Genomic DNA, 14,649 nt, shown 5'->3' on the forward strand with positions numbered 1-14,649 from the left:
CAGGTGTGGTGGTGCACATCTTTCATCATAGCACTTGGGAGACAGAGGTAGGAGGATCACCATGAGTTCAAGGCCACCCTGAGACTACATAGTTAATTCCAGGTCAACCTGGGCCAGAGTGGACCCTACCACAAAAAAAGAAAAGAAAATTATAGATCAATCTCCCTGATGAAAATAAATGCAAAATTTCTCAATAAAAAACCGGGTGTGGTGGCATATGCCTTTAATCCCAGCACTAGGGAAGCAGAGGTGGGAGGATCGCCATGAGTTCAAAGCCACCCTGAGACTACATAATAAATTCCAGGTCAGCCTGAGTCAGAGTGAAACCCTACCTTGAAAAACCATATATATATTCTCAGGGAAGGGGACAGTAGAACACACAATATGAAAGTAGAAGATTAGAATACTCTGGACAAAAAGATTTAAGTGGGTATATCATTGGGAAGATGGAGGAGAGGAAAATGGAGAGTTAGCCAAAATTAAAGATGTATGAAAAGCCATGTGAAAACCTACTTCTTTGTGAACTAACAGTGGCAGGGATAAGATATCCTCCAGTGAGGTGTTTGCCAGTGTGGCAACCTTCTTGTTGCTGGGACCAAACACCTGACCAGAAGCAATTTATGGGAAGGAAGGGTTATTTCAGTTTATAATCTTTTTAAAAATTTTTTGTTTATTATTATTTATTTATTTGAGAGCGACAGAGAAAGAGGCAGAGAGAGAAAGAGAAAGAGGCAGAGAGAGAGAGAATGGGCATGCCAGGGCTTCCAGCCACTGCAAACAAACTCCAGATGTGTGCGCCCCCTTGTGCATCTGGCTAACATCGGTCCTGGGGAATCCAGCCTCGAACCGGGGTTCTTAGGCTTCACAGGCAAGTGCTCAAGTGCTAAGCCATCTCTCCAGCCCTCTGTTTATAATCTTAAAAAGTTTCATCGTGGTGAAGAAAGCATGGCAGAGCAAACAACTGTGTACCAGATCTTGTTACAGCATCAGGGGAAGGAAGCAGTCTACATGAGTTAGCGCTGAACACCTAATGGTCTGTACTAACAAACTTCAAGGTCTGCCCCCAATGACACAACTCCTGCAGCAAGACTTCACCTCCCAAAGGTTTCACAACTGTCCCAAATTGCCACCAGCTGGGGATCAAGTATTAAAAACACATGAGCTTGGCTGGAGAGATCACTTAGCAGTTAAGGAGCTTGCCTGAGAAGCCTAAAGACTCAGGTTCAATTCCCCAGGACCCACATAAGCCAGATGCCCAAGGTGGTGCATGCATCTGGAGTTCATTTGTAGTGGGTAGAGGCCCTGGCATAACCATTCTCTCTCTCTCTCTCTCTCTCTCTCTCTCTCTCTCTCTCTCTCTCTCTCTCTCTTTCTCTCTCTCAAATAAAAATAAATTTTTAAAAACCATATGAGCCTATTGGGGACATTTTATCCAAACCACCACAGTCAAGGAGTCCCCCAATACAACACAGTCTATTGCTGCTGTTCTTGGTTGTCCATCAGAGCTAGATTATAAAACTCTGTTGCTGAAGACACCACTGATTTTGCTTGCAGAAGTAATCAAGCCGAAAGCCTCCTTTCTGCTGGTTTCCTGGAAGGTGCTATGCAGCTACCAGGAGAGAAAATCACCAACACTAGTACCCAGCAATGTAACCTGAGAGCTATACAACTGATCATCAAGGAGTGCTGCGCTCACTGCTGCAATGGGGGCATGAGTAATGATTTTCTGATAGAGCCTGCTCCAAGGGAGGGAATTCATAGTCAAACCTATGGCTGGGGAAGTCATAGGGAGCCAAAGAAGGAAGCTACTACTATTGTCTAGCTAAGTGAGTATGTTGTGTGCCCATCAACTTGCCATATTAATATGTATGTTTATGCCCATAGATCTATGCCATTCTCATTTTTGGTTAGAGAAGCTTCTCTTGACAGATGGTTGTATCTATGGTTGCAACTACTGAGGAGAATTAAATTCATCAAGGTAAGCCGGGCGTGGTGGGGCACGCCTTTAATCCCAGCACCCGGGAGGCAGAGGCAGGAGGATCCCTGTGAGTTCAAGGCCAGCTTGAGACTCCATAGTGAATTCCAGGTCAGCCTGGGCTAGAGTGAGACCTTGCCTTGAAAAACCAAAAACAAACAAACAACAACAAAAAAAACCCTCATCAAGGTGCAGAGAATAAATGACTCCAGAGTGTTAAATGCTAAGTAGAACATCTATATCACCCTCTCAAAGGTTCAGGGAAGAATGTGGAAAAGGGGACAGAAAGAATGTAAAAGCCAGAGTATTGGAAGGAGTGCTGAGGAATGCTATCATTCAAGTTTGACATAGCTATTGAATGCATGACCTCACAGTTACCGTCATAACCTACACACCATTCCCTCAACCAACATTCCATCATGCGTGATGAAGGAGGACATGAGGCGTCCATCCCTCCCTGATGAGTTATGGGCTATTAATACTGGCTGAAGTAGTGGGAGACATTTTCTGCAGTAATGTAGCCACTAGTAGGACCCATGTGCTTAGTAAATAATTCCACACATGTGCCCATGCAGGCAACCCTGACTGAAATCAATGGGCCATATCCATACACAAAGAAAAAGAGGGAGCCGGGCATGGTGACACACGCCTTTAATCTCAGCACTTGAGAGGCAGAGGTAGGAGGATCACCATGAGTTCAAGGCCACCCTGAGACTACATAGTAAATTCCAAATCAGCCTGGGCTAGAGTGAAACCCTACCTCAAAAAAACAAAAAAGCAAACAAACAAAAAAGAAATAGACATCAAAATAGAAGAGGGACTAGCTCAGGAGAAAAAAGGTTTCAGTGGAAGGGAAATAAGGAGAAAGAAATGGGAAGATATTATGGTCAAAATACATTATATGCTTGTATAAAAATTGTCAATCCATAAAAAAGAAAAACAGACTTTCTTGTATGCATTTTTACGGTGACAGGAAAAATATTAAGATTAAAATTAAGACTGAGCCCTTTTGTCCAGCACAATCAATTAATTGAGAATATCAATTAAAGTAGGACAGCATTGCAAGAACCTGAACACATCTCAAATAGCCTCTAAATTCTTCAATTGTATTTTTACTTTTAAAATTTAGTTTTATATTTGAGAGAGTGTGTGTGAGTGCACCAGGGCCTCCTGCCACTATAAACAAACTCCAGATGCATGTACCACTTTGTGTATCTACCTTTACATGAGGACTGAGGAATCAAACCTAGGCCACCAGGGTTTACAGCAAGTGCTTTTAACCACTGAGAAATCTCTCCAGCCCTCATCAAATGTATTTATAAGGATAGTCCTTTCTTTGTGCCAAAGTCTACCATTATCCAGCCTCACATTTACATAAACAGCCAACATGTACAATCCTTGTCTTCAAGTAGAATCAAACTTCAAAGACACTTGTGAAGGAATAGAAAATCTGTATCCTTCAAAATTTCCATTATTTTCCCTATTTAATAAACTAATATGGCAGTGATTTATAGAATACTGTATATTTGTCAGAGGAGAAAATAAACTTTTTTCAGACTTTCAGTTTATATAATGTCTTACTATATCAATTACAATATGTTATTTACACTAACATTTATAGCTGGTATCATTAGATTTGGGAACAAACACTACTGACTTCTGACATTTGTGAATGGAGCAGAACTGCACACAGCAGTCTGCTGCCCTCCAGTGGCTGTCAGTAGTTTTTACGAAGGGAATATATAGTGATAATATAGTGAGTGGGTGGATAAGACTTAGAGTTTGTTTACAATGGTCTCAATCTTGCACAGGTTGCATGCCCATAACCACAACAGTGTGAGTTCACAAGTGCAAAAGCCCTATCATGTCCAGAAGACAATGTTCTACGGTGCTCCTCCCCATACTCTGGCTCTTACATACTTTCAGCCCCCTCTTCTGAACCCCTCCATCTTCCCAACTAGTTGCTCTTCTATCTTAATGTGTTGTCATGTCATTAAATCCAAATAAAGTTGTCCGTACAAGCCTGGGTGAGGGATTATTTACCAGAGCATGTGCAACCTATCAGTGGGTTCACAACTGCAGAAAATGCCTCTCAAACTCCTAAGGGAAGGAAAGGGACTTCACGTCCTCTTCCATCATCCATGATGGGAGGTTGGCGGCTCCAGTTTTGTGGAGGTCTTTTACAGGGAGCAGCAGTCACTGGGAATGCATGGATGCAATGCCATGTCGTCCAGAAGACAGGTGTTCCACAACCACTGTTCCCATCCTCTAGCTTTTGCAGCTTTAGAAGACAAGTGTTCCACATCATTTCTCCCCATCCTTTGTCTCTTACATTTTTTTCAGCCTCTTCTTCTGAAATATTCCCAAAGATAAGAGCAGCACTTATCTGTAGACATACATTTTTTTAGCAGGCATTTGATGGTCACAACAAATTCATTTAGCCAAATATCTGGAGTAGCTAACCCACTAGGACCTATAACCCCAGAGGCTTTTTATTTCCAGCAGTTACAGGTAGCCAAGAGGGAGGAGACTTCTAGCTCAGTTCCAGCTTGATTTTTCAGTTCTCCAAGAAGCAATTGGTGTCTTCAGGAACAAGGTGTTCTGATTTTATTGTACAGGGCAGCCAAGAGCACTGGCAAGAGCCTGTATCATTTGGCGGGACAGGGAAGCACTCAGGAGCCTCTCTGACCAATACCTGTGTGGTGGTTTGAATGTCAAACGCCTCCCATAGCCTCAAGTGTTTGTGATTAAATTTCCTACTTAGTCTTTAGCTGGTTTAGCATGCAGCAGATGGAGCTCTTCTGGAGGAGGTGTGTTACTGTGGGCAGACTGAGTCCAGCAATAAGGTGTGTTCTGAATCAACTCATACTTGCTGGTGTTAGCTGTTCTCTTTCTGCTGTGGATGTATGTATGGTGTGAATCAGGTTCCTTCACCAAGATGAAGCTTCTCCTGGAATCTGTAAGCCTGAAGTAAACCCTGTCCTCTCATAAGCTACTTCTGGTCAGGCGTTTGTCCCAGCAACAATATGGTAACTACAACCTCACTATTATCTACCCATGCAGAGTGCTTCTGTTCAAACATTTTTTAGTTAAATTTTTTAATTAGATAGCAAAAAAATAGTCTTCTTTTTTGTGAGTGAGCACGAAAGAGAGAGAGAGAGAGAGAAACTACTAACACTGTATCTGACTTTATGTAGGTAGTAGGAAATTGAATCTTGGGCTGGTAGACTTTGCGTGCAAATGCCTTTAACCTCAGAGCCATCTCACCAGGCCAGAGGTAGGTTTCCATATGACTTTTTCATGTCTTTTTTAATTAACCCTACTCTACAGCCCCTTCTTTCCTCCATCCCCACTTAAACCTTTGCACCTCCAGTATACTGCCCTTTATTATTATATTACATGTATTTTACTATCCCCTCCAATTGCACCTTCCTCCCTCATTACCCCCTCACATGGCCCTTTACTACTTTACTAGCTTCTACTGACTCACACCCCAACTTGCACGCACATCTAAAAATTCAACGGCAGGAACCACATATAAGAACATACAACATGTCTTTCTGTGCCTGAGTTAACCTCATTTAATATTTCTATTGTCCAGATCAAAAATTTACTTTTTGGGCTGGAGAGATGGCTTAGCTGTTAAGATGATTGCCTGAAAGGCCAAAGGACCTTGGTTCAATTCCCTAGGACCCACATAAGCCAGGTGCACAAGGTGGCACATGCATCTGGAGTTTGTTTGCCATGGCTGGAGGCCTTAGCCTGCCCATTCTTTCTCTTCCTCTCTCTCTCTCTCTCTCAAATAAGTAAATAAAATAAAAAATATTGTTAAAAGATTTCATTTTTATTTAAAGCAGGATAAAACAAATTGTTTGTGTGTACAAACCACATATATCCAATAAACTCATGTGTTTTTAATGTTTTTTTTTTAATGTTTTGAACCAAGTTCCACAGCTGATGGTAACTTGTGGGGTGAAGCCTTGCTGGAAGAGGTGTTTCTGGGAGGTGGGCTTGAAGGTACTAGAGTCAGCTCTGCCTTGCCAGAGCTTGGTTCACTTTCTTGGTTTTCCATCTGCTATGCAGAGATTATATCCATCTCTGCTCATGTCCTGCTTTCCCTGCCATCATGAAGACTCACTTTGAGAATCTAAGCCAAAATAACCCCTTTCTTCTTGTCAGCTGCTTTTGGTTGGGTGCTTTGTCCCAGCAAGGTTAATTACAACAAAAAATTGGTACCAGAAGTGGAGGTGTTGCTGTTAGAAATCTGACCATGTGTCTTTAAGCTTTTAGAACATATTTGTGGGAGGAATATGGAAGGATTTGAAACTGCAGACTAAGAGACACTTTGTAGTACTGTAAGTAGAGCTTGACAGTCCATTCTTTTGAGAGTTGAAATACCTAAACCAGAAAGAATTAGAAGCTTGGCATCTGAGAACTATGTAAGGACTGGACTGGAGGCAGATTGTGTGCTCTTCCCATGTCTTGAGAACTTGAGCTGAATTTAGAAGAAATGAACTGGTCAGATATTGCTGCCTACTTCAGCTGCAATTGTTTGAAATTACCACCATTGAGATTAGGCCAGTTATTCTGCATTGGAACAGCAGAAAGAATGCTGACTCTTGCATATAAGGTGCCTGAATGCTGATGTTTTCCTGTTCTTCAAAGTCAGCTTTATTATCCCATGGATTAACAATTTGGTAGCCTACCTGAAAATATGGAAGTATAACAAATGTAGAAAAGAAAGGGTCATTTCATTTAGAATGTGTTCTTTTATGGACAAGACCCCTGAGTAATGTGAGGCAGGGTTGTGGAGGCTCAATGAGGCTAAACCATGGGTTTCAGTGGAGACCCTAGGATTCTGGAAATGCCAGGACTGTGAGGCAGCTGCCAAGGAGAGTTGCTGGCTTGGGATAGAGTTTTTTCCATGATGTGGACAGATTAGCTGCAAAGGCAGAGTTGGAACACCAGACTTTGTTGCAAGTACTACAAACCAGACAGTGAGCTACAGGATTTGATATTTGTTGTGTTAGTTATTGCTCTTGTTCCATTTTTTTCCTTGCTATGCCCAATGCCATCATTTGCAGTGTGAACATTTACTCTGTGCTAGTGTATGTTTTGGCTTTACAGGCTCAGAGTTAAGAGAACTTGGACTTTGGATATTTGAGCAGGGTTGGGATTTAAAAAAAAAAAAATGAAGCCAAGCATGATGGTGCATGCCTTTAAATTCTAGCATTTGGTAAGTAGAGGTAGGAGGATCTCTGTCAGTTCAAAGCCAGCCTGGGACTAGAGTGAGCCCCAGGTCAGCCTAAGCTAGAGTCAGACCCTGCCTCAAAAATGAAAAAGAAAACTTTTAAAGTTGGGACTAAATGCATTTTTACATCTTGAGATGACTGTGAGCTTGTGTGTAACATGGTGGTTAGAATCAGATGACCCCATAAACTCGGGTGCTTTGAATGCTTGGTGCCCTGCTGGTAGCAATTTGGGAGGTATGTTCCTGGGGACAGGTATAGGGGTGTTATAACCAACTCTCCCTTGCCAGAGCTTGGCTCACTTTCTTGCTATTTTCCAATTGCTGTGAAAAAGTGATGTCCAGTCTGCTCATGACATGCTTTCCCCTGCTACCATGAAGCTTCTCAAGACTAAGCCAAAATAAATGCTTTTCCATCAGCTGCTTTTGGTCGGGTGTCTTATTCCAGGAAAGGTTAAGTACCACACATTCATTATACATTCATCAGTTGATGGGTGTGGTAGTTTGAGTGTTTTGTGCCTCAATGCATTCAGGTGTTTTATTAAAGCCTGCAACTTGATTTTCCAGGCACCTGGCTGGAAGGGGTGTCACTAGGGGTAGATGCAGAAGTTTTTGAGCTCTGGCTATGTGGTAGTGTATCTCTGCTTATATTTACAAATGGGAGTCAGCTTCTTCTGCCATTGATAGAACTTCCCCTTGGATCTATAAGCTGAAATAAACCCTTCCTTCTATAAACTGTTTCTGGTTTGGATGTTCATCTCTGGAACATGAAGCTAACAACAATGGGTATCTAGGCTGATTCCATTTTCTAGCTACTATGAATAGAGTAGCAAACAACATGGGTGAATAACTTATCTCTATAGTAGATTCCTTAGGGAATATGCTCAGGAGTGGTATAGCTGGGTCATATGGTAGTTCTATTTTGTTATTTTTGAGAATATTTTGAGAATCCTTCTGAATTCCATAAAGTCTATACTAGTTTGTGCTCCACTAACAGTGAATAAGGATTCCTCTTTTCCCTACACCCACACCAACCTTGGTTGTCATTTGTTTTCTTGATGAATAGTGATTATGACTAGATTATGGAATCTTAAGTTTTTTGGGGGGGAGGTTGGTTTCCAAGGTAAGGTCTCACTCCAGCTTAGGCTGACCTGGAGTTCACTATGTAGTCTCAGAGTGGCCTCAAACTCATAGCAATTGTCCTACCTATGCCTCCAAAGTGCTGGGATTAAAGGTGTGTGCCACAACTCCCAGCCTAAAAGTAGTTTTGATTTGCACTTCCCTGATAGCTAAGGATATTGAACATCTGTAAAAATATTTATTGGCCATTTGTATTTCTTCTTTTGAGAACTTTCTGTTCAGTCTCATCATCCATGGTGATTGGGTTGTTTGATTTCTTATTAGAGTCCTTTGTATATTCTACATATTACTGCTGTATGAGTTGTATAGCAGACAAAAACTTTTTTTTTCCAACTCTGTAGGCTACCTCTCTTCACTAGATTAATATTTTCCTTTGTTATACAACAATGAAATCAACAACTAGTATTTTCAAGTCTGATGGAGTATTGTTAACTTGATGTTCCACAATAATTTTTATCCAAAATTTCTTTTAAAATTTAATTTTATATAGTTTATTTAAATGAAAATGGAATGACCTATGATACTATTGTATTTCACCCTTTAACTTACAAGAAGTAGTATGTAGGGCTGGAGAGATGGCTTAGCGGTTAAGCGCTTGCCTGTGAAGCCTAAGGACCCTGGTTTGAGGATTGATTCCCCAGGACCCATGTTAGCCAGATGCACAAGGGGCTGCACGCATCTGGAGTTCGTTTGCAGTGGCTGGGGGCCCTGGCGTACCCATTCTCTCTCTCTGCCTCTTTCTCTCTCTGTCTGTCGCTATCAAATAAAAATAAACAAGAAGAAAAATCAAATAAAAAATTTGAAAAAGCAGGACTCTAATAAAAAAGTAGTATATAAAGAACACTTATGAAAAAAGTAATATAAGTTACAAAGTCTATGTAATTTTCAGTGCCCCCTAGAATACACACACACACACACACACACACAGTTATAAAACTTCTGTATGCCTTTTGAATTTTGTACTACCACATGTAATGTCTATTCAAAAGTAAATGCTAGGCTAGAGATAGATTAGTGGTTAAGGTGTTTGCCTACAAAGCCTAAGGACTCATGTTTGACTTTCCAGGTCCCATGTAAGCCAGATGCACAGTGATGCAAGTGTACAAGGTTGCACATGTGCATAAGGAGGCACACATGTCTGGAGTTTGATTGCAATGGCTGGAGGCCCTGGCACACCAATTCTCTCACTCTCTCTTGCTTTTGCACATAAAAAAAAAAAAAAAAATAAGGCAGTCTGTTGGGCTTGCCTCAAAAAAAGAAAAGAAATAAAAGTGTAAAAAAGTAAGTGAAAGCAACTTTCTCATCAGTCTCCAACCTGGTCTCTGCTACTATGGCTGGTAATAATCACTCACCCCTTCAGTCTCTGTAAAGCCCTTGGGAATCATATACCATCTCCACAAATGCACATCTCACCACCACATTCTGCTAACATTTCTTGGCAACTGGTCTTTCACATATTTGTTCATTTAACAGAAACTCAAAAACATTCACTAAAGCCAAGCACTGGGCTGGAAATGAAAAGATAAATGAGCTGCTATTGGCTCGATATCCTCAAGAAGCCCCACAGCCTGGATATGTAGAGTAGCCATACACCTTCTACCATTGTGGGATTTGAATGGGAATGTTTGTCCCCCATAGACACGGTTTTGATTAAAGTAAATCTTAAATCTCCAGCAGCCTGTTGGAAGAGTTACAACTGGAGTGGATCTTTTGGTCCAGTCCTAAGGTGTGGACAGAGCAGTTTGAGGTCTGGCTGCTGATGCTTGCTGCTGCTAGAAGCTGTTTCTCTCTGCTGTGGAGGCTAAAGTGAGCCAGCTTCAACTACCATGATGTGGTGCTTTCTGTGAAACCTGTAAGCCTAAAATAAACCTTTCCCTCACAGTAAGCGGCTTCTGCTCTGATGTTTGTACAGCAAAGAGAAAGTACCTGCGGGGCCAGGAGATGGACGGTGGGCGACAGCGGGGGACGCGCCGCCTGCACCTCCCTCCCTTGGTCCCAGCTCAGCAGCGTGGCTGGTGGCAGTGGCAACGTTGGTGCCAGAGCTGCAAGGGCTCGGGGTGCCCCACCATGGGCCTGGCCAGGCTGCAAGAGAATGTGTTCTGGGCGATCAAAGATCTATTCCTACATGAGCCTAAACAGTGCTCCGGAATGTGTACCCCCTTCAGGAAGAGAAGAACTCAGTTGTACAGCACGATGTCAAATGCCAAGGGAAACCATTAGCTGGGATCTACAGGAAACGAGAAAAGAAATGCTAGGAACGCCAAAAGAAACATCATGAAGTCTGAGGAACAGAAGATCAAAGATGCCAGGAGAGGTCCTGTGGCACCTTTTCCAAACCAAAAATCTGTAGCAGCAGAACCTCCAAAAACTCCACTCCCATCATTTGATTCTACCAATGCAATTGTCACCAAGCAAGCTCTGAAAAAGCCCAAGGGCAAGCAGGCCCCCAGGGGAAAAAAGCTCAAGGAAAAACGCGGCAGAATCACAAACTCAGATTTTTACCCAGTCCGAAGGAGCTGCGGAAAGAGCAAAGCTGAGCTAGCTGCAGCCTCAAGAACAGAGAATAGACAAACTGATCAAAAACGGGAAGAAGGCATGACGATTGACCTCATTGATGGCAAAGGCAGGGGCGTGATCGCCACTAAGCAGTTCTGTAGAGGCGACTTTGAGGTGGGATACCACGGGGACCTCATGGAGATCACTGACACCAAGAAGCGGGACCTCCTCTGCTACATGTACTATTTTCTGAGCAAAACATCGCAGCTGGAGAGGAGCTCCTATACGACTATGGCGACCGCAGCCAGGCCTCTATTGAAGCCTACTAGTGGCTGAAGCATTAGCCACGGTGCTTCCCTCCCCTTCTTCAAAGAACAAAGTGCTCTCCAAGGGTAATGATTTTTTTTTTTTTTTTACATACTTAATCTTGGCGAATTCAGATGTTTTTAAAAGGTTTTAAAAGGTTTCCAAGGTGGACTTGAACAGATGGCCTTATATTAACAAAACTTTTTATTCTAGTTATTTTTGTACCTTTTTGCACACAAGTGGAATGTTCATGTTTCCCATGCATGCAGTCAAAGACTCGGCACAGATTTTAGAGGAAAGAGTCAATCTTGAACTAGGAAGCTGGACAAGGCTTTGCCGAGTTGAAAGCCAGAACTTACCTGGCACCCTAATGTCCCATGACAGGCAGGTTCCACGGCACTGCTGTCCCCCACACATGGCCTGGACGGGATGTCTCCAAGCTCTTGTTCTCATCGTCTCAAGAGACGTGCAACAAAATGTATGAATATTTTTAAAAAGCAGTGAGTCAGTCCTCCCCTCTGCTTTCTTGAAAGCTTACCTACCTGGGGCCTGGAGGCACCAGCCAAGCACAAGCCTTATCTTCCACAGCTTGCTTTCTCAGGCACCTCGAAGCATCACGGTGGGCATCAGACTAGAGGTATGCCGGGAAAAGCACTTTTCCCTGAAACTGCATTCATTCTTTATAGAAATGTGAACACTGAATTTATTTTAAAAAATAAAAAGTAAAAATAAAAAAAAACAAAAAATTAAAGAAAAATGGAAAAAAATCCACAGAAAACAACTTACATGTATATAGTGAAGTGGCTGTGCTTTTCTTTTATTTTGGTATTCTTTTCATTTTTATCTTTTTGGTTTTTTTAGAGGAGATTTACAATGGTATTCTATTCTAATCAAAAGAAAAGTTTTGTAGTGGGACCAGAAATTACTAAAACTGATCCCCTCCCCTTTCACTCCCTCTTCTGCTGCCAAGACCTGTTTGTCACATTCCCCGGTGTCCTTAGCAACCTGCCAGCCTAGACACCGGGTGTGTGTGGCAGCCAGCAGGGCTCGGGCAGGAAACCGGGAGGAGGCTCACATGGGACAGCAGGAGCGGCGGCTTCCTTCTCCCTCGCTGGGGGAGGACCTGGTTCTCACTCTTCACCTCCAGTCCACGGATGGGGCTCGGGAGCCAGTACATGTGAATGGATCCAGGCATGAGAGCCTACCCTTGCCCTTGACCTGGCTTTGTGACAGTGCTACTTAAAAAAGTCTTCCCTGCAACCCCCCCCCCCCACCCCTGCTAGCCTGGTCAGAATTGGAGGAGGATCCGATAGGAGCATCTAACTGTGAGATTAAATGTCTTGGTTGTACCTATTTTGTGATTTAGCTTTGTATTTAAATAGCAAACAAACAAGAAAGGAAATAAACTTGAGAATTATTTGTCATCATAAAAATGAAACAAATGTTAAATATTTATTGCCAATAAGAAAAGAAAGTAACTGCAACAACCATATATAATTTTTATTTAGGTAAGAGGTCATAAAATATACTTTTATAATATATACAAAGACATTTGAATGAATAAGGGATATGACAGGTAACAGCATTTAGTGTTTATAAATGAAACCATCAGTAACTTTAACAATTCAGAAAAAAAATCCAAAGCCTATGTAAGACCATTCTTTACATTTTAAAGTGAAAAAGAAAAAAAAAAAACTATTAAGCTTTTAAAGATAATACACGGCTTCCTGGCTTTTTAAATGGTATCAGAATAAGTTTCTAAGTACTATCATACACGGTTGTGAAAGGAAAACAACAAAGATGAGAATTTTAGCAAGCAAAATATTAGTCCATAACAGCGTGGTAAAATTTTACTTCTTTTTATATAAAGGTCCATTGATTTACATTTGTTCTTCATAACAGGAGCAGAAGTAGTTAATATGCTAATACTTGCGGAGTCCATAAGCTTTGTGGCAAAAATAATTATTTAAACAAGGTTGAATACTATGAAAATGTGCAACACACTGCATATATAGTAGTTGAGTTCACATAAGCTGTGAGCCCTAGCTCTTCTATATGAAACATTTCAACTCCAGGTTAAGCTGGAATTTAATACAATGTTCACTATCTTTACATTTCTTGAGTAGGCAGCCTCAAGCTTTAAACTAATATAATTTTGTTGTTTGAAAAAGCTCTCATTTCTATTACAAAAAAATGTTTCTGCAATGTTCCTTATAAATGTTTTCATCTCAATACTCTAGTAACAAATCACATCATGATAAACAACCCTTTGAAAAGACAACTGATACCAGAGAAGGAATCATCAAAATGGAGTATATCTTGCAACCCCTGGATGATTTTGCTACTTCAACACCCACAGCTCCAAGAAGATAGCTCAGAATCTCTTAAGAAAAACAAACTCTCATAAAGTGACTCCCAATCATTTATGAATGACAGAAGAGAAGCCAGCGGAAGCTCTACATACAGGAGATATAAATACTGCACACGATGTAGTGAATATTTGCACAACCCCTTTCATCTTTAAAGCATAAAATGCAATCAGCAAATCTGATGCTCTTGCTGTTTTCTTAAGATGTTTATGACACAGCTCAACAAGCTTTTCTGTGGCATGGAAACTTCACAGTTTAAGGCTTTCCAATAGGTTTGTAGCAAGCATCAGGCTGCCAGAGGCGAATATCAATGAGAACCTGATTAAGTTTTTGCATCCAGAGATCACGCTCTTCTTTAGTGTCTGCAGAGAGCCAGTTCCTGCAAGAATAAACAGACCAGGTTTCTCTCTCATCACTTGCCTCCCTGTACTCCTGAGATTTTGTTTGTTTGTTTGTTTTGTTTTTCAAGGTAGGGTCTCACTATAGCTTAGGCTGACCTGGAAGTTACTATGTAGTCTCAGGGTGGCCTCGAACTCATGGCACTCCTCCTACCTCTGCCTCCCAAGTGCTGGGATTAAAGGTATATGCCACCATGTCTGGCCTTTTTTTTTTTTTTGTTTTACTTTTTATTGACAACCTACATACATATACACAGTATACCCTGATCATAATCCCTTCCCACCAACCACCCTCTTTCCTCACACTCCCATCCACTGAATACATTCTTCTTTCCATAATTAGTCCCTGTTCAATTTATTTATTTATTTATTTCTGAGGTAGTGTCTCACTCTTGTCCAGGCTGACCTGGAATTAACTATGTAGTCTCAGGGTAGCCTTGAACTCATGATGATCCTCCTATCTCTGTCCCCCAAGTGCTGGGATTAAAGGTGTGTGCTACCATGTTCGGCCCTAATTTTTAAAAATATTTTTATTTATTTTATTTATTTGAGAAAGAAAGAGGCAGGTAGAGAGAAAGAGACAGACAGAATGGACATGCCAGAGCCTCTAGCCCTGCAAATGAAGTCCAGATGCATGTGCCACCATGAGCATACTGGGGAATCGAACGTGGATCCTTAAACTTTGTCTAAGGACCCAGGTTCAACACAGAAACAAAG

General features: G+C 41.6%; 1 protein-coding gene and 1 pseudogene across 3 annotated transcripts in view; one reads left to right on the forward strand and one right to left on the reverse strand.

Moving 5' to 3' along the window:
* The first annotated feature begins 10,430 nt into the window (after nt 1-10,430).
* On the forward strand, nt 10,431-11,195 carry LOC101611823 (annotated as a pseudogene).
* A 1,488-nt stretch (nt 11,196-12,683) lies between these two features.
* Anln (anillin actin binding protein) overlaps nt 12,684-14,649 on the reverse strand; it is a 64,603-nt gene continuing 62,637 nt past the window's right edge. For all 3 annotated transcript variants that reach the window (XM_045135989.1, XM_045135988.1, XM_045135987.1), the window contains one exon: nt 12,684-13,913. In XM_045135989.1, coding sequence (XP_044991924.1) covers nt 13,790-13,913 — 124 coding nt within the window. In that variant the 3' untranslated portion in view covers nt 12,684-13,789. The remainder of the gene's footprint in view (nt 13,914-14,649) is intronic.

This window comes from Jaculus jaculus, chromosome 16, assembly GCF_020740685.1.
Source record: "Jaculus jaculus isolate mJacJac1 chromosome 16, mJacJac1.mat.Y.cur, whole genome shotgun sequence".
Lineage (NCBI taxonomy): Eukaryota > Metazoa > Chordata > Mammalia > Rodentia > Dipodidae > Jaculus > Jaculus jaculus.